General features: G+C 35.5%; 2 protein-coding genes across 7 annotated transcripts in view; one reads left to right on the top strand and one right to left on the bottom strand.

The window, feature by feature from the left end:
* Positions 1-831: 831 nt before the first annotated feature.
* Positions 832-16319, bottom strand: LOC148598324 (uncharacterized). 3 transcript variants are annotated; one of them, XM_088560384.1, is made up of 6 exons: positions 16267-16319; positions 12451-12759; positions 10764-11017; positions 8942-9056; positions 8249-8284; positions 832-4611 (listed from the first exon to the last, which is right to left on the bottom strand). In XM_088560384.1, exons 2-6 carry the CDS (start codon positions 12659-12661, stop codon positions 1418-1420), a joined length of 3810 nt encoding a protein of 1269 aa, XP_088416510.1. In that variant the 5' UTR covers positions 12662-12759; positions 16267-16319; the 3' UTR covers positions 832-1417. The 3 variants fall into 3 exon arrangements, with proteins under 3 accessions (XP_088416510.1, XP_088416509.1, XP_088416511.1); XM_088560383.1 differs by lacking the exon at positions 16267-16319 and adding an exon at positions 13051-13483; XM_088560385.1 differs by lacking the exon at positions 16267-16319 and adding an exon at positions 12959-13008.
* Positions 13496-25007, top strand: part of LOC148598323 (solute carrier family 12 member 8-like) — a 60708-nt gene continuing 49196 nt past the window's right edge. Inside the window, exon 1 of one of the 4 annotated variants that reach the window (XM_088560392.1) lies at positions 13496-13582. The gene's annotated coding sequence lies outside the window, so the exon portion shown is untranslated. Of the gene's footprint in view, positions 13655-13678; positions 14044-23413; positions 23762-25007 lie in introns of those variants that run through there. The other 3 variants (XM_088560391.1, XM_088560393.1, XM_088560387.1) reach the window with 3 other exon arrangements.

The raw sequence follows: 25007 nt of genomic DNA, 5'->3' as shown, positions 1-25007 counted from the left end.
ACACTCATCGAGTAGAATCGTATACAAATAGAGAGCATTCTTAGGGGTGTAATTTGAATGGAACTACCAGATATATGTTAAAATGAGTCAAGATCGGTATTTATTACATAGGTTTACAGTTAAACTTATGCATCTATCAGATTTAAGTTAATCTTTGTTATAAATAGTTGAAAGAACTCATCCTTTGAAGTTGTTTCTTTATTTCAGTGATCTGCTATACAGGCTAAAAACCACTAATTCCACTTTCCATAGGCTTCTATGCTAATTTCACAATGGCTTCTCTGGACTTTACCTTAACTTTAACCTGCAGAGGACTATATATCAGCATGATTCTACATATGTCAGCTCACAATCCTCAGAATGGCATGTGGGGTTAGCAGACTTGCAGTGCAGTACTGGTCACCGGAAGTGAAGGGTCTATAAATAGCATGGGAAATCCCAGTGTTTTCACAAGATAGGGGTATATTTAAAAATCATTATGGAGATTAGGCTTCACATCACAAGAAGCAAAATGCACCTATAAAATGTACAGAAATGTTTTTCCTTTCAGAAACTGTTTAAATTTTTTAAATAAGATGAGAACTTTTTTCACAGCACTATGAGGAACAGGGGTAATTTCTGCGTAGGACTATTTTTGCGTACGTTCCAAATGCTCATTGGTTGAAATGGTGGTCTGTAACCTATACAGCCAGTTTAACTTTTAAGAGAACGATCGAAGTTATTAGCAAGAGAGGCCGAATTGATTGATTGTTAAGTGAGGTCCTAGGTAAGGTCCTTCTCGAATGTCACAAACAGACCTGTTTTAGAATGAATGAAATACAAAACCATGTGTGTTTTCAATTTAATTATCCTACTCATATTAAACAAACCATTCATTCACAACTCAAAATTCAAAATGAATATTGCAACAGTATATATGTACAGTTAATTATATTTTAGAAACAACGTGATACAAAGTCAATCACCCAATACTTTACATAAATAAGGTTCATTACATATGAATAAAAAATGTTTTAACACTCTGTAAAGCAAAACAAAATGTTCTGATTGATACTTTTATTGTTACATGTCTTCGACATACAAAATAAAGTAATTTTTACACACAATCATATTTCTAACAACAACCTCCAATCAAATGAACAAAAAGATATAGACAACAACCAAATTGAATTCCGAATTTGCGATATCTACGAACGGCCAGTAGTGCCACAACTTCTTTCGCATTTCCTGATTGATACAAAACATTTCTCAGTTCAACTTGACATTTCTCAAATCCAAGTTCAAGTTTTGAAAGAAAGACGTCATGAAACTACAGGCTTTTCGTAGATACCTGTTGCATTCGTGTGGTGTTGATTATCATTAAGGCATGAAAGTTTGAGAAAGTAGATGACACTCGATACAAGTGGCATATTGTTCTTTATTCATGCGTGAAACTGTTTATCATATTTTTGATACATTCATTGCCTACATCTATAGGTGTTTCTCCCCACTTGTTTCTTAGAAACACATTAGCTTTTCGCTCCAATAATAATTTTACTATGTCAGTATGACCACAGAAGCTTGCAACATGCAATGGAGTGTCGCCATTTCTATCACACCGTGACAAATCGGCATTTCGATCTAGTAACAGTTTCACTATTTCAATATGACTATATACACATGCAACAAAGAGAGGTGTATCTCCTGACCTGCCACATTGATTCACATCAGCGTTTCTTTCTAGAAGCATTTTCACGATATAAACATGACCACCCCTGCATGCATTATACAGTGACGACCCGTTTAAACCACATTGTGATATATCGGCATTTCTCTGTAATAGCAGTTTAACAATACCAGTGAAACCATTTAAACATGCAATATAAAGAGGAGGTCCTAATTTACCACACTGTAATACATTAGCATTATTTTTCAGTAATAACTTCACAATATCACTATAACCTAGTTTACATGCAACATAAAGGGGCGGCCCTGATACACCACTTTGTGACAAGTCGGCTTTTTTCTCTAATAACAGTTTCACTATATCAAAACGACCACCCTCACAAGCTATATTTAAAGGAGGTCCCCATATACCACATTGTGATAAATTCGCATTCCTTTGAAGTAGCAGTTTAACTATTTCAGTATGACCAAGTAAACAAGCAATATATAATGGAGATCGTCCGAACCCAACACTCTGAGATACATCAGCATTGTTCTCTAACAACAAATCTACGATATCCGTAAGTCCTCGTTCACAAGCAACATGCAAAGGAGGTCCCCAAATTCCACACTGTGATACATCAGCATCCCTATTTAGTAACAATTTCACTATACCAATACAACCACGCATACAAGCAACATATAATGGAGGACCATACCTTCCACTATCTGACACATCAGCATTTCGTTCCAGAAGTAGTTCAACTATATTGATATGATTGCCTTCACATGCAACATACAGTGGTGTCCCTTGCACGCCACTCTGAGATACATCGGCATTTCTATGAAGTAACAATTTAACTATATCAGTATGACCATGTTTACAAGCTACATACAGTGGCGGTCCTGATTCACCGCACTGTTGTACATTTGCATTTCTCTGTAACAACAATTCAACTATTTCAAAAAAGCCTTTACTACATGCTACATATAACGGCGGATCTCCGTACCTCCCACACTGTGCCACATTAGCATTACTATTGAGTAACAGTTTGACGCTTTCAATAGAGCCATGACCACAAGCAACATATAGAGGAGGATCGCCCGACCTACCACGCTGTGATACATCAGCATTACTATCAAGTAACAAGGCTACTACATTAGTATGACAATTTTCACATGCAACATATAGTGGAGGCCCAAATCGTCCACATTGAGACATATCAGCATTATTCGCCAGTAACAATTTTGCTATTTCAATGTAACCACGCTCGCAAGCAGTATACAATGGAGGATCTCCATGCTTTCCACACTGTGAAACATCAGCATTGCAATCTAATAAAATTTTAACTATATCCGTGTGATTGTTTTCACATGCGACAAATAGTGGGGGTCCAATTCTACCACACTGAGATAAATCAGCATTTTTTTCAATTAATAATTTTGTTACATTTATATGACCATGTTCACATGCAGCATATAATGGCGGTTCATTATCTTGAATTTTTATTTGCCTACTCACAATAGGCAAACAAAATCTTTTACAGCTTTCTCTCTTGTTGATATTGCATTTAATGGAAATAAGATAACTAACCAAATCGTAAAAGCCTATCTTTGAGGCCTCTGTCAAGGGCCCAGTGCTTATCTGGTCTTTTTCTTGTGATGTTTTCATACCTTTTCTGTCTAGCTTATTGAAGATATGTTTACAAAACTCTCTGTTCCTCTTAAGATATTGCATAAGTTTGTCCTTATAAATCTCATTGTTTAACTGTCTGTTATGAAAAAAAGACTTCCCGTTGTGATCTTGAAGGTCTCGAAATATTCTTTTAAAGTACAGAGTCTCCATATCCTTTGATAAATATATGTATAAACCTTCTTCATTGGGAAAAATACTTTTAAATCTAAACCGTTCTGCAATGAAAGAAGTCGGGGCATATTCAATGAACAGTTCTTGAAGTTGAATACCACAGGTAACGGCGATCATATCGTAAAGTTTATCATGTGCTATACTATAAACAGAGCCAGTTTTCTTGACAAATGTTCCTGTCATACGTTTGAAAGTATCGGACAGTTGTTGCCTTTCCATTTCTATTTCAAGATTGATTTTGAAATTAGAGACTATTTCTGTTATTTTATTTTTAACATTTTGTAGGGTCGTTCTAGGATTGAAATTTTCTTCATTGAATCCAGTTGTAAAACATACGCATAATACTAAAGCACAGTACTCAAAATTTTTAGATTCTATCATAACTTTAATGTCATTTTTTATACTTTCAACTGGCGACGAAAAAAGTTCAGTTAATTCATTCACTGTTTTTCCTTGTGACATTTTGCATAAAAGAGGAAAATAAGGATATTTATCTACAATTTCCTTCAATTTCTCGAATTCAAAATCAGATATTCTTATATATTTTTTTATCATTGTTTTTCTTTCATTCATTAGTAAACTATACTCATTGGATTGTAAGTCAATTGAATGATTTGTGAACATTTTCAAGGACTTGAACTTTTCGTCCTTGAAAATGTGTAAACGGCAAGTTACAAGAACTTTCATTTGCCCATGTTTCCCATCATTAAATGGGTTGTTCAAGTCGTTATTTACAAACTTAGACGACGAAAATAATCTATCAATATCACCAGCTTGCTCTCTCCAATACTGTAAGCCTTGTTCGTTGATGAAGCTTTTCCCACAAATATCATCCACAACAAAAACCTGATTTTTCTTCATATTTCTATATTGGATAATGTCTGCAGGACAGGTTATGAATGGAATGACATCATATCCCTTTTTCTTGTGTAGCTGCAGTGCAACATGATGAATGATGGATGATTTTCCAGAACCTGAACTTCCAGTGACAACTACCACATTGTTTTTCTCGATTAAACTTGTAACACGCTTTGTTGCTCTGGTGATAGTAAATGATTCTTCATCTTTTTCCCATTCGTGGATATACATTGAGTATTTTCCTACGATTAAAATAAAATCACAAATAAACTGATTGTTGGGTTTAACGCCCGAGCAGTTATATCCAGGTGATTAACGATAAAATGAACATGAAATGATGATGGAATGAACAAGAGGCTTCCAGGAGCCTGAATCGCTGACCTGGTTAAAGTTTGTCTTTCAAGGGCAATAAATTTAACAAGGAGTGGTCCAACAATTTTGACCCAATTGTGAATAGGACTTATCATAAGGATCATTTCAGCATTGAGAGTTTCTTTCTATCTATCATAGTTTTCAAGATATTGGCTGAAAACTGTAATAAAAGTCATTTTCCATCTTTCAAGGGCAATAACTCTAACAAGGAGTCGTCTGATACATTTGATCTCTGACGACTTTTGACGGCCTTATAATAAGGCTCATTTGAGTAATTGAAAGAATTTGCCCAAACCTAATGGTTTTGGAGATATTTACAAAAAACTAGTGTCTGACCCCTATGTTCAATTTTTAGTAACTGTGGCAATGTTTTTCAACGGATCCAATATCCACACAAGTGTTCTATGCAGGATATCCAAAGCAACATTCTTACCAAGTTTGGTTCTAATTGATGTACTATTGACAGAGGAGAAAAGTTTTGAAAAAATGTTCACGACAACGACGGACGCCATGTGATGGCAAAATCTCACATGGCTTTCGACCAGGTGAGCTCAAAAAGGGATGGGACACAAGAGTAATGGGGTCGACAAATTTTGATTGCCACTGGAAATAGGGAAAAGTTGGTAGGGTCGGGCAATTTAGCCTTCTGTGGCGGAGCCCTATGGTTCTTGCTCCGGTAGAATACCACATAATGGTTCTTTAAAGTGCATATTTCCTAACACGTTGCACAACTGGTTTGCGATCAGGTTTTTTTCTATTATGGCCTGACAACTCCAGCATGTAACATGCAAGGGGTATCCCATTCTACCACCTGGGGCACACAACCCAGTTGCCCTGTGGGCAGAGCGCCTTAGCAACCCCGTGCAGGTCCGGGTGTTAAAAGAATAGGCCTGCAGCAACGCTAAGCTTGTCGTATAAGGCGACTAAATAGTGTTCAGAAACCTAGCCGGGGGCTAGGCGCTCTGCCCACAGAGCAACTGAGATGTGTGCCCCAGATGGCGGAATAGGTACCCCTGGCGTGTTGCATGCTGGGGTTGTCAGGCTATAATACGGAAAACCTGACCGCTAACCATAGTGGTGCACCGTGTTGGGAAAGATGCCACGTTCCTCGCACGTTAAAGAACCCTGCTGTGGTATTCGATAGGAGTAGGAACCTTTGCGCTCCGCCACAGGAGGCTAAATTGCCCGACCTTACCCATCCCCCCTTTTTCCAGTGGCAATCAAAATTTGTCGACCCTATTATCCTTGTGACCCATCCTTTTTTTCATTTCATGTTCATTTTATCATCCATTTCATGTTCATTTTCTGAATATAGCTGAAATATTGCTGCTCGGACGTTCAACCCCAACAAACAAACAAACAAACAAACCTTAGCAACCCCCCCCCGGCCAGTGTTCTGGAGATTATTTGATCGCCTCTTACGACAAGCTTAGTGCTGCTGCAGGCCTATTCTTTTGACCCCCGGACCCGCACGAGGTCACAAATAAACCGACTTCCTTCTCTGATAAATACTGTTGTATCGTAGTTTGGCAGTATCCTCAAATATTATGTATCTAATATAATGTTTTGATTGTTTATATCAGTGCTTAAGAAAAGAAAATACATTATTCAAAGAGTTGTATAACATGGCGTGACACGTTCGTTTCCTAAACAAAGTACGTCGTCTCTAAATAGCGAGTGAATGGGTCACTTTCCATTGTATTCATCGATTGTAATCGTTTACTAAATATACAAGCAACAAAGTCAATAGAACTTTTAAAGAACGCCTTTATTCTTTTACGATCTTTGCGTACTACATAAGAAAAACTATTTCGTTGGTTTCTCTCTTTGGAAATGCGGTTCAATTTTCGTTTTCTATAGCTGAAATATTGCTCCTCGGACGTTAAACCCCAACAAACAAACAAACATCTAATTTCAAATGTTACTTTTTATTATAATTATATACATGTATACAAAATATAACGGTTGTAACAGTTGAAACATTTGTACTTTATTGTAAAAAATAATACGTTGAGGTAATTGGCAGAGCCAGATATTTCGTTTTCCTAACGACTGCCTCACTGACAAAAATGATTGATTGATTGATTGATTGTTGGGATTTAACGTCCGAGCAGCAATATTTCAGCTATATTCAGACGATGAGCATGAAATGGATGATAAAATGAATATGAAATGGTGATAAAATGACAAAAGGGATGGGACACAAGGACAGTAGGGTCCACAAATTTTGATTCTCACTAGAAATAGAAAGGGATGGGTAAGGTCGGGCCATTTAGCCTCCTGTGGCGGAGCCCTATGGTTCCTACTCCGGGAGAATACCACAGTAGGGTTCTTTAAAGTGCGAGGAACGTGGCATGTTTCCCAACACGGTGCACCACTATGGTTTGCGGTCAGGTTTTCCGTATTATAGCCTGACAACCCCAGCATGTAACACGCCAGGGGTACCCCATTCCACCACCAGGGGCACACATCCCAGTTGCTCTGTGGGCGGAGCGCCCTAGGCCCCGGCTAGGGTTCTGAGCACTATTTAGTCGCCTTTTACGACAAGCTTAGCGTTGCTGCAGGCCTATTCTTTTAACACCCGGACCTGCACGGGGCTAAAAAAGTACGAAAAAAAAAAAGTTTTATTTCCTATCAAATATTGAACCTCTACAGTCTTCAAACGCTAACAAAATCTCGCTAGAATCGCACGATTTTTCAAGTTAAACAGTTTGAATTGTAAAACATGTTCTTTAAGGGGTAGATCTAGATTAAGGGACACAACTCTCCCAAATCATTTGAAGGCTGGTATTCTGCATTTAACATCAATCTCAATAGGGCTCTGCCACAGGAGGCTAAATTGCCCGACCCTACCCACCTCTCCCTATTTCCAGTGGCAATCAAAATTTGTCGACCCCATTGTCCTTGTGTCCCATCCCTTTTCCATTTCATCATCATTTCATGTTCTTTTTATCATCAATTTCATGTTCATCGTCTGAATATAGCTGAAATATTGATGCTCGGACGTTAAACCCCAACAAACCAACAAACCAAAACCAAATATCAATCTCATGTAAGCATCAAAGTAACTTGGACTATTTTCATTCTGTTTCAAATGGTGAAATTGAATATGATACAAACATATCACTGATTTCATGAGTTTTGTCCCTTACCCTAAGTCTTTCTCCGTAAAGAACATTTTCAACAGTTCAAACTGCTTAATCGTGCGACTCTAGCGATATTTTTGTTTGCCTTTGAGTACTGTAGGAGTTCAATATTTGCATGAAAATAAAACTTTTCTATAGGGAGAATTTTCGTACTGTTTATACTTATTTTACAGAACCTAAAAATCTTAAATGGAAACCCTACATTGTTTTGGTTTCACAATTGATGTTGGAAATTCAATATCCAAGAACAAATTTATTCATGCGTCAATGAAATAATCATTTTCCAAAATAAGCTGGAAAATGCAGAAAAACAGATGCATATACGTTTGTCAATGTGTAAGACTAGTTTGAAAATTTTTACCTTTCATATGTCCTGGAAAACTATTTCCTTCTTCATCTGGAAGATAAATAGAATTTATCAGCGTTATTTTCGACCAAAACCTTGAAGTCATGACAAGGTATCATAACTTGAAGTTTTGAATTATCTTGAAACTTTAATAAAAAGAGTTATTTATGTAAATAAAACACACTATATTTCGCATTTTTCAGCTATTGCGTCCGTCGTCGTCGCCATTAACAATGTTTCAGAATATTCTCCTCTGACACTACCGGATCAATTAAAATTACACTTGGTTTGAATGTTTCTTGTGGTATTCTGTCTAGAACTAATGTGAAGATTTTCAAGAAACCAGGTTTGGTTCTAATTAGTTTACTAATAGAGGAGAAGAATTTTGAAAGTAATAGCACTGAAAATAACAATAAGACGTTGAAAAGGGACAAAACCTCTGACATGGTGTAGCAGATTTCACCACAGATATAGTTTTACCACAGAATAAAAGGTAGTTCAACATTATTATTTTAAAGTAGTTGAATTCGGGACCGAAGCTTTCCAGCTTTCCTCATTTGCCGATTTCGAGATGCAACCTCATCTTAATGGCGGAAGCTGAACGTAAAGGATTATGTCAACATGTTTTCACCTTTCTTGAATAATTTGTTATTTACGTCAGCCTCATTAGCATAAAAACAACTGGCAAAATTAAAGAAGTATTCTCACCTAGAAGTGTTTTCAGTACCTCTCTAAACGTCTCCTTATCAAATGCGTCAAGGGAAGCTACTCTTAGATCACAACAGTCTTGGTGGTATCTGCCTGCACCTAGTCTTGATATTGCCTACAAATAAATGTGAAAGTTGTGAAATAAAATCTAATAAAGTAATTAAAATTTTTCATGTCAAATCATGCAGTTAGAAGGAAGAATTAGGGGATATAATGACTTTATCAATTAATTAACTGTCAAACTTTCCTCCTATAAAAATCATACCCCTTACTGGTTCAGTTTTTATACTTTTGTCGAATAAGAAAACTATGCGAGCTTTTTTTACGAAAAGTAAAATTTTCGAGAAATTAAGAAGGACAGGTACAATTTTATACATGAGAAAAGTAACAAGTACTTGTATTTACATCTTATTGTGCAGGATGATTAAGTAAACTCATAACTTTCATTTACTTGAACATAGAAGCAAAGAACTCGTTAGGCTTAGGGTATCAAACTTTCGTAGAGGATAAGGTCTAGAGTTCAATCCCCGACCGACTCCCACCACAAATTTTAAAATTGGAGTCATCGCTTCTTCGTCAAACACATGTTTACACTATGTAGAAGATAGATTGACGACATATTGGCTCAAATCATAATAATCTCACAAAGTTGGAAAAACTTGTCTACTAGTAGACTGTTGCTTCTGTGAGATGCGGCTCAGCGATTCAGAATATGACAAAACAGGGGCAGTTCGATTGGTCAAACGTATGCAATGCATAATATACCTGTGTTAGGACGTTAACCATAATCAATTAATCAAAGAGTAATCAAGGGAACCAAGGTAATAGCGGTAATCAAAAGAATGTAATCCAGGAACAAAGACCAGACATGGAAAACAGACATACACAACAAAGAACAAATAATACTTTGGCTAAAATGGGATGTGAACTAAAAGGGGGAAAATCATAAAACAAATAAACAAACAAAAAATGTTATGAAAGAACCATTATTTGCCTAATGCCACTGGTAAATGGTAAACGCGCATAAAAAATGTATCAATATCCGGTCTGCTATGAGGGATTATTGTAAATGCTATTGAATACCAAACATTTATCGTATTGCTAGCTTCGATGATTAAAAACTAATCGAATCATACCGTTTTCCAAGATATGTGATTGCCAAAAACAGTCAACTGTATGGCATCAAAATATTTACGAAAATGACGTAAGCAGCTAAACAAATGGTGGATAATTCAGCCCAGAGACATTTTGGACCATTACATTTCGGAACGTGTATAATTAGGGCAATTCAAACCATATATCAGGAAGATATAAAATATAAAGTAATTTGAATAATATAACAGTGCTTACAACATGAAAGGTGGTACGAATTTATGTTTTACCTGTCTCATTTTGCAATATGTTGTCTTACACATAAAGATTTCTTATTGATTTTGATGTTTGTTTGTTTGTTTGTTTGTTGGTGTTTAACGTCCGAGCAGCAATATTTCAGCTATATTCAGACAATGAACATGAAATGGATGATAAAAGGAACATGAAATGATAAAAAAAAAAGGATGGGTCACAAGGATAATAGGGCCGACAAATTTTGATTGCCACTAGAAAAAGGGGGGATGGGTAAGGTCGGGCAATTTGAATGTTCCGTTAAAACGTATTTATAATGAACCAATAAAAATATTAAAATTTCTTACGAGGGCTAATCAATGGACAAAACAAATCCAAAATCAATAAATGGACAAATTGAACAACAAAACAGAGCTTTACAATACATATATGATGCAACTTATGTTTTGCATGTGGAAGAAGTATTAAATTTAATTACCCCACATAAGTCTGCCCAAGCCACATTGAAGTCAGGTTTTGGTATCGTCGCCTCTGTGTGGTGAGCAATAAAGTTTCTATAGTATTTGACCCTTGCAAGGTCAGCCCCTGTCGACGAATCAGTATTTGTAGGTAACTGATCGAAGCCAGTAGTTGGTTTTTGAACGTACGGTGTTCGTGATCCAAGTGGTGCAATATTCCGTAATAGGCATATAAGAAGGGTGACATCAAATTGTGCCGATGAAGTAGTGTTTCCTGCAAGACAAAACCATACATGATTATTGTTTCAAAGCACTCAATCATATTAAAATGAGATCTCTCACTTGCTCCCTAATTATGGATAACACTGTTAACATTTTCTAATGAAACTTAGACTTTTTGGTTACTGCAAAAGTGTGATGTAAAATATTGCCATAAATCGTCAACGTACTGTTTTGTTTTCATATTTACAGTTTTTGTTTGTTTGTTGGGGTTTAACGTCCGAGCATCAATATTTCAGCTATATTCAGACGATGAACATGAAATTGATGATAAAATGAACACGAAATGATGATGAAATGGAAAAGGGATGGGACACAAGGACAATGGGGTCGACAAATTTTGATTGCCACTGGAAATAGGGAGAAGTGGGTAGGGTCGGGCAATTTAGCCTCCTGTGGCGGAGCCCTATGGTTCCTACTCCGGAAGAATACCACAGTAGGGTTCTTTAACGTGCGAGGAACTTGGCATCTTTCCCAACACGATACACCACTATGGTTTGCGGTCAGGTTTTCCGTATTATAGCCTGACAACCCCAGCATGTAACACGACAGGGGTATCCAATTCCACCACCAGGGGCACACATCCCAGTTGCTCTGTGGGCAGAGCGCCCTAGCCCCTGGCTAGGTTTCTGAGCACTATTTAGTCGCCTTTCACGACAAGCTTAGCGCTGCTGCAGGCCTATTCTTTTAACACCCGGACCTGCACGGGGCTTCATATTTACAAAAATAACACAAATTAGCCTATGAAAAGGCGTTTTTAGAATCTTGACATTTATGCTATTTTGCCAATTTTGAATACTGCTAATCAAAGTAGAAAATTAAATATATGATATCAAATATGCTTTGCAAGATATACATAAAGTTGTATGCGTTGTCGTGCTAGGTATACCCCCACAACAGAGAACAACCAAGGTTAATTACAACATTTCTTATCTATACGAAGCCACAAATTAAATTAAAAATGGCAACGTCACACAAAATAGGACACTGATATCGGAAAGCAACCTAAACTGCTTACAACATTTGCCCCATAGATGTAAAACCACACACACAAAAATCAATCCTTTTATTGGGAGCCGAGATAACTGCGAAAAACAAATTTACAAACGGAAGAACAGTTGATTCTAAATATACCACCCACTGGTTGAGTGGGAGTATAAAACGCACATTTCGTTATGAATTTTAAGTTTGCCCGATAAATACACGTTGATCATAGTGTCACTTAAAGATTTAGTGAAGTTGTGCGCATCTTCGTGCCAGGCATAGAGAGGAAATTAATATTCACAGCAATTAAAATGGATTCGACGTTTACCCCATCTATATAAAGCAAAACACCAAAATGGAAATGTATCCATCTACTGATATCATACGGATAAGGTTATTCCAATATTCCATCCTACTCAACGAGTTGAATATAATATGTATTACCTGATGGAGGAAACAGCAAGTCCCATTGAGCTGCATTGATGATCCTTGCATTTTTCAATTTATTCAGCTTTACTAAATTATTCTGAATGACAGATGCTAGGTGTTGCGTCGGGAAAATTTGATCAAACAAGTATCTTACAGCACTTGGTGTCACTTTCATTATCAAATTCACCAATTTAAGAAAATCTCTCTCTTCCTCTGTTAGTGACATTTTGGTTGTTTAATTACAGCACTTTAGTGTAAACTAGATCTGTTCTGAATATCGATAACCTAGATCTACATTCCAGTATTGCAGATTTCTCTGTTAGTCTGAAATGGAAAAAATAATATTAAAATCTTTGATTTTAAAAATGATGCCTTGATTCCGTGTCAGTTGTAAACATGATTGAACTAAAATAACTTTAGACAATATCGACCATTAGCTTTTTTTCCTCTAAAGAATCGGCGTATGACAATTGGAAAATAGAATACAGGCAATTATTTTACATGACTTCCAAGTAAAATTTACATTATTTTTTCTTGAATTTGGCAAATACAATTTGTGACAGCTGTGAAAGCTTAATGGATGTGGTGTTACAACCTACCGAATTCAACACTTACTAAGTACTAGATGCAGAGGTGTAGCTCCTTTTACATAAGTATGTAGGAAGTCAAGAGAAGTAGGTCGTATGATTCACTATGGTGTTTTCTTACAGCTGTTTAATTACACTACTATAATGTGATAACTTTAAATTACACCATAATATTTTTTTTCATTTCTTTTGAAATCGTTAAGAAAATTCTTGATTTAGTGTCATTTTCTCCATAACTTCCTGTTGTGATATATAACTCTGTCAAAATAGTTCGGGTTTTTAACATGTATAGTTGGTATTTTCCAATGTTTCCTGGTGATCATTGATTATCTTAGTTTAATTTGTCTGTTCCGGAAAATATCCCATCAGTTCCGCATTATTTACTTTTACAAAATAATGTGCGGATTTTCTGAAAATATGAAATGCTGGGACCTCATTGTGACTTCTGTCGCGGAGTCTCTTTACTGTTGCAAGACTACTTCCGGTTAATCACTTGCAAAACGACGGGTGTCGCTGGAGTACCGGATGTCACTCACATTTCTGTTACAGTCCTATTTCTAGTGCATTAATTTTTGTGTTACAGCTTGTTTTCCCATTCTTCCTTTATTTTTTTCAGTTCGCCGCTACATTATGTATGTTCACCGTCTTTATTTCATGTTCTTGTCATGTATTTTTATTTTGACGAATTTAAGTTGAACCATTATTCACGTTTCGGTATTTTTTGCTGATATTCAGCAATTAAGGCAAATCGAGCCTTCATGTGAAATTGACATAATATTTGCACATGAAATCTATGTGGAGTGGATTTGCATGAAAATCTTGTTAAGTTCATGTGAAGAAAGCTTCACATGAATTTAACAGGAACAATATTTACGCGCATGTGTACCCTGCTTAATTAAAACGGTATGAACGAGAGGAAAAATGTGGCAAAAAATTTGTCGAGAGTTCCAAGAAGGATATTAACGTAGAAACAGAAATGATCAGCATTTCCTACCTACTTCTTGCAGAAACCTGTAAAAAGGTCAAATCTGGTGAAAGAAGAATATCTTACTGACGGACGTCGCCGTTTAATTGGAAACAGACACTTTATTTGTTAATCAGGTCAGAATGATGACCTTGAAATTTTAATTTTTTGTATCATTTACTGCAGTGATATTTCCAATTGAAAATACAAGTGAATGTTTATCTGATATTAAGTAATCATTTATAGTTTCCCTATGGGTAGTTGTTACGTCCCAATCTTTGTAAGAATCATGCAAATTCTTTAATATGTGTTATACACCCAATAAAAGGCTACACATTTTCATTTTCATTATTAATTAACTTTTTATGTCTATATGATGAAATGTGTAATTATTCTTTCCAATCTGTCTGCTCTAAGGAGATAATCCAAAGTGAAAATCCAAAAGTTTCTATTGTATTTTTGTACAAAGTTATCTCTCTTTTAATATTTCGAATTCTACAGAGAATTCTTTATAAATTTTATCTATCAAGGACAAGGATATAAAAAAAACCAAATTATAATTTCTGTTAACTATAACATTTTTAACAAATTTCAAAAAAAAGAATACGTAGGTTTTCTAACCATAAATCACATTTTGTATGAGGACTGCTACTTAATATGTCTCATTACATGTACGTGTTTTGTTATCTCAGATACATCAGTAATGGAATACTTAATTGTGGATTTTGGTCCGTGCAGGTCCGGGTGTTAAAAGAATAGGCCTGCAGCAGCGCTAAGCTTGTCGTATAAGGCGACTAAATAGTGCTCAGAAACCTAGCCGGGAGCTAGGCGCTCTGCCCACAGAGCAACTGGGATGTGTGCCCCAGGTGGTGGAATGGGGTACCCCTGGCGTGTTACATGCTGGGGTTGTCAGGCTATAATACGGAAAACCTGACCGCAAACCATAGTGGTGCATCGTGTTGGGAAAGATGCCACGTTCCTCGCACGTTAAAGAACCCTGCTGTGGTATTCGATAGGAGTAGGAACCATAGGGCTCCGCCACAGGAGGCTAAATTACCCTACCTTACCCATCCCCCTTTTTCCAGTGGCAGTCAAAATTTGTCGACCCTATTATCCTTGTGACTCATCCTTTTTTTTCATTTCATGTTCATTTTATCATCCATTTCATGTTCATTGTCTGAATATAGCTGAAATATTGCTGCTCGGACGTTAAACCCCAACAAACAAACAAACAAACAATTGTGGATTTTACATTACCCTTGAATACACATTTGTGATATGAATATAAAATGATCTAAAAATATTGCTTCGCAATTTCGAATGGTCTTTCAGTGCGTTGTTTTACATGAAGCTTTTGATTAAGGCAAGATCAGAATGAATATTTAACCAGTTATACACATGACGTTCTGTCAAATATGCCTGCATTTATTTATTTAACCTAATAATACATACGTATGTGCATTTCTAATGTGGAACTGTACCTAATGCAACTTCCTGACGACAGATTCAAGAATAGTTTGAACACTTGTTGCAAATATACATGAGTTTGTGTACAGCTACCTTCAAGATTCATATCTTCACGTTTCGCACGATTCCGACATGCCATTCCAATGCATAACTGTTTCTATATCTCTAACACTGATCATTAGGTTTACTTTTCAAAGAAACATTAAAGAGAATTCCATTACATTATATAATATTTAATGGAAGATTCTAGCATTTCCTACATTTAAATTGTTTTTGATATTTTAAATGTAAAATATTTATATAAATTTACAAGAATTATAAGATAATAGAATGTGTGAAACTCTTTCTGCCAGCACTTGACTAACAGTCGCGGATTCAAATGAGGGGTTTGGGGTACCTGGGGACTTGTATTGGAAACTTCTCTTAATTTCGTGCACAATTTGGGCATAATGAACGAACAATACCATGGGACCCTTTTTATTACATGGGCCCCCTTTCCAAAATATCATAAACATCCCCTATATATATGTGTGTGTGTGTGTGTGTGTGTGTGCATCATGATCGAACGTCTCAATGGCGGTTCGAAGGGTGGAAAGATTTCCAGTGGTCGGAACCCCTTTTTATCGGGCAATTTAGAGTAAATTGATCAAATACAACCGAAATTAAAATCTCTGGATCCGCCCCTTCTTTAAAGCTTTTAAGGCTTGTTTAATCAAAGTGCAACATAAAACTACGCCAGGTTAAATGTTTGAAAAAAAGGATTTATTCCTACTTTCATAACTTATACATACAATAAGGAAAGGATAAACTTACCGGTTTTCCCATCCGCAATCTAATCAAAGTAGTAGGAAACGTTACTATTATCAATTAAACCCAGTATGTAAGGGAAGTACCATTTGATGTTATGGGGGAGTAAAAATTGAAATGAAAAGGTAGGACATCAACTTTCATGAAATAAAAGGCAGGGCATGTGGCTGCAGTAAGGGGTGAAATGGCACAATCTCTTATCGTCATTATATTTTATTATTTGTTTTAAAAAGCAAGACTATTATTTTCACAAAATTTCATCTTAACCTCTTTATCAACCAAATGGTAGCATCTTCAGAAATATGATAAAAGAAATTTGTAGAGCTCTTATTTTGAAATGAAGCTGAAGTTAATATCTCAGGATCTACTTAAGTTTAGGAGATAACAATCATTGTTACTACCTTGGTCTCAAAAAAACAAATTGCGACTGTTTAGAACTGTTGAACTATAATTCACACAATATTGTAAGAGACTAAATATATGTGTTTAAACTATTAGACAAAGTATTGACTGATATAATCATCCACTGCCATTGTATGACTTTTGTCCCTCATTTTTTACCAAACAGAACAAAAACGCCCTACATATCGCATTATATAGGTTTAATATCGTTATCGTCGTTTTCCACCAAAATACAACATAACACAACGTCAGGTTAATTTATTGTAAAATGATTTATTCTTACTTCTATGACTTTTGCATTTAACAAGCAGAAGAAGGAAAAAAGGCAAAATTGAACTTGTGATAGTAGTCCTTAGTTTTTTCATTTGTGTTATTTATTTCGTTTTTTTTTTATTTCCATTGTAACAAGGTAATCAGATGGTTTTGTAATATGTTTCCACAGTAGATTTTAAAGGGGATGTGATCACGCCAAAGTACTTAAACCCCGCCGCATGTTTTGCGCCTATTCAAAGTCAGGAATGTCTGGCCCTTGTATGTCTTTTTTCGTTTTCACCTTTAGTGATCTTCAATATATAGTGGCAACTCCTTCGCTATACCTGTGTATAATGGTGTTCTGGAGCCATCTACAGCCTGTCCTGTGGTGTGAGGGCTGACGTTTTCATTCCGATGCAGATGTTGTCTCTGACATATTAACCATAACTATTCTCGTCATGTGATAGGGACCACTACTATTATCAGTTTAAAAACAAATGTGTAAGGGAAATACCATTTGATTTTAGAGGGGAGGGGATGAAATTCGAAATTAAAAGATAGACCTTAATTTTCCCGAAATAAAACAAGGACAGGAATTTGTAGAGCTCATATTTTGAAATGAGAGTTTATGTTTGTACAAATATTATAATCTACTTAATGCTGCATTAGCTGTCATTATCGTGACTTTTTTTCTGTTTAAATATGCTTTAACTTTGAATTATTTCTACTAAACTATAATTTTCCTTTGTAATTTCATTTGATATCCACAAATAAAATGTATTAAATACATGGAATAGGTGTCAATACATTTATTGTCTTGCAAGACAAAATATCGACCTAGATATAAATTTATAATTCTAAAGAAGTTTAAAACAAAATATCAAAAATAAAACTTTGCAAACATGAATCACATTTTGCATGGTACACAGTCCACTGTCCACTGTCTTTAATCTGTCCATAATTGATCATTTTGTTAAAAAAAAGAACTTTAAAAATCAAATGTGAATTTTAATCGCATACAATTTATTCTGAATTGCCTTTTTCATGGAAACTATCAAATCTCGACATGGCCAGTCTCTTTAAATAATCAACATTATTTCTTAATTCTGTTCTCTGATTTCCTGTTACCAAAACGAAATTATCGGTGTTTTCCTGAGTCTTTCATTTATCTTCATTTGTGAAATTCGTTGTTTTTCACTGCAGCTTGAAGAATGATTTTCCTACTGTAAAATATAATATAGTTTCAAGTTAATGTAATAGAACATTATTGCAAATCAGTCACCACTCATAATGCATTTCACATTTGTCTTGTTTGACAATACATCTATTTTTCATGATTTTATTTCAATAACAATTAAGCGAGAATGAATGGGCATTACAATTAAAGTAATTTCTTTATGAGTGTATAAGTGTACATCTAATACATCAAAAAGCGCTTATACCATCACAAACTAAACGTCATTTCCATATTTATTCTCAATGCACTTACATTATTTTATTGGAAGCAGCGACGTTTTTCTTCATACAGATTTAAGGACATAAACATATTACTGGAACCAGTGATGTCTGAAGAGTATTGAATGGTGATGGACCAACCAGACAGTATTAATGATTGATTGATTGTTGGGGTTGAACGCCCGAGCAGCAATATTTCAGCTACATTCAGGCGATGAACATGAAATGGATGATAGAAAACATGAAATGGAAAAAATCGAATGGGACACAAAGATAGTAGGGTCGACAAATTTCGAAAAATGTCAAAATTGAGGAGGTAATTTTCATTGCATTTGTGGAAATGCCGTAAGCGAACATGGATACTTACCAAGATGTTATACAATCAATTGAACCGGTGACCCTATATAAAAGAGCAATCATGATCAAAGTAGACAGATGTACAAGAGAACTTAAAATAGGCACCATAAACCATTACAACAACTTTAAGGAGTATAAACTAATAGAAGAACCAAAGACCAGAGATTAAAAGATTGAACTGCATAGAAGCTCCAATGACAAACCAAGGACTGACAAAAGAAGAACACTTGGACAGATTTGAGCTTTGTTTGAATGGAGCCGCTTCATCACCTTAAATATAATTCAGAACATTATCGAAGAATTTATTAGCACAAAAACCATCAAAAACATCTCTAAGACTTCTCTAACAGACATTGTTGACAAAACACAATTTAAGTAATCTGACGCAAGACATTACCTCCTCACTTTATCAACATTCTATAGCATGCTGGCAATGTTGAAGGTGTTTTAAACAAATGATAAATTCTTTGCTAAACATTGCATACTGTAAATACCAATTCAGAGTTCCAAAAACAGGTTCTCCAAATATACAATCAAACACTGTTATTTGCCGTAAATAGCCAAACTGCTAACAAACAGAAAATTCTACGGCGGTCACTACCATGGTGGAACTGTACATCTACTTGAAGCACATAACTTTTTAATGTTAATCCACTACTCCAACATGAGGAAATATATCGGCAACCAACACTAATAAACATATAGATCAAGCAAATGACACCATAGCACTACGTTACGAATTACAATCTAGCAAGAAAGACAGTGTAACCAAGCAACAATCCAGCATAATCAAACTACCACAGAAATAATTATGCGACCTCATGCTCTCAGGGGAAGGAATATCGTTGCACATTGATAGATGAGATCTTTCATGGTGGCCCAGGAGAACCTCAAGTTGTGAAGACGGAACAGTTATGTTAAATTTCAGATCGACATCTTACAAAAAAGAGCATGCCAGACTAAAAAAAACATGGAACACAAGCAGTTATTGACGCCTTGAAAGACAATAAGATCACAATACAACTGTTCAGTCAGAATAATAGACACGGAAACTAAAATTTGGTTCCCATATAACTTCATTGTTCTCTTCTATTATGTTCACTGCTCAGCATTCCAGGTTGCCGGTAGCATTACTACCACAAATACATCTTTCTTAATTTTTTGTATACATTTCTTGATTACAATTCCGATTGATTGATTGATTATTGGGGTTTATTTGGAAAGATGCCATATTTCTCGCACGTTAAAAAACACTGCTGTGGTATTCGATAGGAGTAGAAACCTTTGCGCTCCGCCACAGGAGGCTAAATTGCCCGACCCTACCCATCCCTCCCTTTTCCTAGTGGCAATAAAAATTTGTCGACCCTATTATCATTGTGCCCCATCCCTTTTTTCATTTCATGTTTATTTTATGATCCAGTTAATGCTCATCGCCTGAATAAAGCTGAAATATTGCAGCTCGAGCGTTAAACCCCAATAATCAATCAATCAATCAAGTTTTCCGTATTTTAGCTTAACAACCCCTGTATGTAACACGCCAGGGTACCCCATTCCACCATCTGGGGCACACAACCCGGTTGCGTTGTGGGCACAGCGGCCTTGCCCCCGGCTAGGGTTCTGAGCAAGCACTATTTAGTCGCCTTTTACGACAAGCTTTGCACTGCTGCGGGCCTATTCTTTTGACACCCGGACTGCACAGGACATTACATTTTGTCAAAGCAGTGTGTACACAATGACTAGTTTTTTAAGATATTTTCAAAAATACTATAAATCAGTTATAAACAATAGATTGTTTTAAAAGTCATTTACTTCTTGTTGTTTATTATGTAGATGCCCAAACTTACAATAGACGGAGAACTAATATAATCAAATGCAGAATTATTAGGTCAGCTCATACTGTTAAACGTACTGAATAACAAAGATATAATAACACTTTCGAGCTTCAAGACAATGAACCGTTAACTTTCAATCGATATTCGTGGATGGCAAAATATACCACGAATACATAAGAAGTGTCCATTGTGTAGATACACATGTACTATTGAAAAAATATAATCATATATTATGTAGTTAAGGTCCGTTTAAGAGCGATTAATTGACACCATATACATTTAAATTACGGAAATGTTTAACATCTCACGCTAGAGCTTCGCTAAGCGGCAATTGATATGACTTCAGAATGTTGAACTGACAACTTGTGGCAAATGTGGACACAATATTTGTTATTGACACACCACATCATACATGTTGGGGCATAAATTGATAGAAGATCTGCTTGATTGCATCGACCTTTTTACCTCGAAAATCATAAGAGAAATATGAAATCTGATTGAGAAATGCGGGCATGGATATTCATAAAGTATGCAATATTTTGTTGTTATTAAATTATATGCAGCAGCGACAAATCCTATTGGAAATGCAATGAAGTTTTTTTTAGTGTAAAGCTAGGTCACCATCAAAGAAACTTAAGCGGCATGAAGATAAGGTGTGTATCATAATAACTGGTAGCCCATCTTTGGAAGATATTAGGACATAGATGACAAGTCATGAACATGAAGTGTTCGTTTTGTTTTTCTTTTCTTTTCTTTTTTTGTTTTTGTTTTTTTGTTTTTATTTTTTGTAAAAACTTTTGTAAATTGCACAAGAGGTTGGATGTAGTGCTTATTCAGTTTCATAAACTTACACAATACGTTATTGGAAGTGATGGAAAATCGTATGACCAACAGGCATTTTTTTTAAATAGGTTTTCCATATATATTGTATACCTAGGAGACGGACAGTCAGGAGAATATGCTATCAATTTTTATAAGGATATATCATGATGCCGTTTTTAGCATTTATGTTTTATAATGAACATCTATGAAAAAGAATGAATAAGGAAATTTTGTAATACGTAAGAAATCCTAGTTGCCTTTGTGTCCCAACCCGTTTTTATTTCATCATCATTTCATGTTCATCGTCTGAATATAGCTGAAATATTGCTGCTCGGACGTTAAACCCCAACAATCAATCATATTCAATGGAACTGCCGAGGTAAAAGCTAATATTTTAGATCCTTCAAATTATAGCCCGATCGCACTGTCTAGCTACGTCTTTAAAACAATGAAACGAATGGTCAATGATCGCGCCTTGTGGGGTTCCTTGAGAAGCACAACATGCTCACTAACATTCATTGTAGTTATAGGCAAGGCAGAAGTACTCTTGATCATTTTGTCCGATTTAAACGCTCATCAGAAATGCTTTTCCTAAAAATGAAAACGTTGTGTCTGCCTTTTTCGACTTAAAGCATATGACACAACGTGGAAATATGGCATTTTAAAAGATATATTTGATACTGGATTAAAAAGAAGACTGCATGTTTTCTTATCTATGTTTTATCCGATCGCCATTTTAAAGCTAGGGTAAATTCAACTTTTTTTCTGAAGAGAAGGGACAGTTAGATGTGAGTCCCTCCTGGATATATTCCCTCTGTTACTCTTTTTAACATAAAAATCAATAGTTTAGCCCTAGTTTTGGAAGACAATGTTGGCTGTTCCCTGTATGTTGACGACTTTCTTGTCTGCTACATTGGACAAAGTGTGAATAATATTGAAAGGCAGTTACAACTTTGCCTTAATTGAATTGAGAAATGGGCTTTGCCGAATGGGTTTAAGTGTTTTACTTCTAAGTCTGTTGGTATGCACTTTCGGCGAAAGCGAATCTGCATCCGAACCCAGCTCTAATTCTATATGGCTATTAATTGCAGTGCAAAGAGCACGCCCTTGCTCACCCTAATAGATTAAAAATAAGTCATTTGATATACTTTTATCCAACAAAATTGACAACGCATCGGGAGTCATTGGTTCCACAATTACAATAACTTGCAAAGCCCACATTGGCTTTCTCCTGCTACATAGTATATCAAATACTAGTATGCAGACACACTAGTATATACTGGTCGGACTGCATATTTGATAGTGGGAGCAAGCGCCTGTATATAGTCTTGTATTTCTCCATTGATCCGAAGACCACTAGTTTATACCGCTTTCTACCGCATGCGTTTCTTAAAGACATATAATGGCAACTCGTCTATTTATCAACCACGCAATTTTAAATACGTTTTCTCTTTTAATATCTTAAAATTGGGTGTTATACTGGTCAATGTTCTAGTTTATCTATTTAAGGCAATAGCCATTCCTTTTTTTTTTCAATTTAACTATGGTACCATTCATGCTTACCAGGTACTATATATTACACTTCCTGTGCCTACTCGGGATTTGTTCAGCTCGGCTAGTATATATACGAACCGTTATTTTTCCCATTTGATTATAAATCCCGAAATTTACAGGAAAACTTTAAGTACCTCATGATATAAATAGATAAATAAATAAACAAGTTTTATTTAGAGTCGGCATGAAATATATTATAAAAAACATAAGCTCTATTGAGCTTTTGACCGACATAATATACAGGTAACAACAAAGTATGCATATAAATAATAGTCAATACAAGAGATACATATATGATAAGAGCTGGCAAACAAAGCAAAAATAAATGCATACGAGTAAATAACACTAGTACCAAAAGCAACAAAAACTGAGGTGAAACATCCAATACAGCAAAATAAAAAAAGTATATATATAAATACTTGAAATGACCTTGGTGGTGTCAGCACATGCTGTGTATTTACAATCCAAAGATTTTATAATGTTTTTAAATTGATTACAATTTGAAGTTTTTTCTAAATTCATTAGGTAGGTCATTCTGTGAAACAGCTACAGCATATTTAAAAGAGTACTTTCCATAAGTAGTTGTTCGTACTCTTGGTATATCTACAATATTTGAATATCTAAAAGGGCTTTTTGATATTCAACTATTGTAGATAAGGGCTTCGATTTCTATATTTTATATAAACCGAGCAAAATTCACACACTTTGCGTAGAGTAGGGTCGTTCTGGAATGGGCCGACTTGTCCAAATATGAAGAAGAATTTTTCTACGTTCCATTCCCTAGTCATGATGTTCCTCCTGTAAAAGAAAGGCAAAGACTCAAAAATGTGAGTTTTTTTGGTCTAAATCTAAACTGTAAAAAAAAAATTCAAGTCAAGTAGATTTTATGTAGAGTCGGTAAATGGAAATAACAATTAATATAAGCCCAACAGAGCTTTTGCAACTGAAACAATGGAAGAAATTAGACCTACAGCTACGACTCGAGTCTACATAAAATCAAGCGCAAACCAGCTGGTCTCTGTTGATATGTCAGGGGTCGAAAATAACGCTGGTCTGAGGCCAGTAAAATTTCTGCCGGTCTAGTATTTTTTTTTAGTTTACTGGCCCTGCTGGCTAGTTGAAATTTTAGGTTAATTTCTACTCCTATGAAATTCCCCTTAATATAAATATATGTATGATAATACAAGGACATAAGTGAATAAAATAAAGTTCTTCAAGAATATTCATTCCTCAAGAAAAGTGTCAGTCACCTTTTGTTTCCGCAATGTGTTCTGTTGAAATTTGCTCATGTGATACAAATTCCTGTTATCCGCTGTGTTGGGTGGAGACACTGTGATTCCTTTCAAATCATTTCCATTATAGGGAGATGAGAAATAAATAAATGTTGACAGAGAAGTATGTCACTTGTAACAAAGATGTGTGCCTTTTTACATGTGTTAACTGAAATGCATACAAATGTACATACATGTACATGTATCTACATTTTGTAACTCAGTTAGCCAAAATAAAGGCATTTTGCCACACTTAAGGAGGTAGACCTAGGGTTAGGGACACAACTCTTACAAATCATTGGAATGTTTGTATTTACCTTTTTACATCAATCTCATGTAAGCATCAAAGTAACATGGACTGATTTCATGCTGATTCAAAGGAAACCTTGAAAGGCTTTGGGGAAATTGAATATGATACAAACATATAATTGATTTCGAGAGTACTGCAAACCAAGAAATTTTGGTGTGATATAAATTTTTTCACGGTTTTCACGAGCTTGTGAAAATCACGAAAGTTTATATCCGTGAACAAGTCGGGCAAATTGGATTGATCGGGTTGGGTGTTTTATGTACAATTTTTCCATCGAATTTTCCGGTTGATCAAATATAGTTATCTTTCTTTGATTTTAATTTTCGTCTTAATACCTGAAAAAAAAAAACGTAAGATAGGTATATAAAATATTTATTTTTAATTCACAATAAAATAATGTTTTGTAGCATTAAATTCATTCACCCATAAATATTGATAGGCAGTTTACAAGACAAAGTCAATAACTATGCATTAGATGGCGGTTCCCCATCA

This window comes from Perna viridis, chromosome 14, assembly GCF_037379345.1.
Source record: "Perna viridis isolate PV_CMFRI_1.1 ecotype Kerala chromosome 14, ASM3737934v1, whole genome shotgun sequence".
Classification (NCBI taxonomy): domain Eukaryota; kingdom Metazoa; phylum Mollusca; class Bivalvia; order Mytilida; family Mytilidae; genus Perna; species Perna viridis.
This window is presented reverse-complemented; position numbering and strand designations above follow the sequence as displayed.

Coding starts and splice junctions, on each gene's coding strand:
- LOC148598324 (XM_088560384.1), bottom strand. CDS start 12,661: ATGTCACTAACAGAGGAAGAGAGAGATTTTCTTAAATTGGTGAATTTG. Junction 8,285..8,941: donor GGTACTGAAAACACTTCTAG/GTGAGAATACTT, acceptor TTTATCTTCCAG/ATGAAGAAGGAAATAGTTTT. Junction 4,612..8,248: donor TTTTCCAGGACATATGAAAG/GTAAAAATTTTC, acceptor TTTTAATCGTAG/GAAAATACTCAATGTATATC.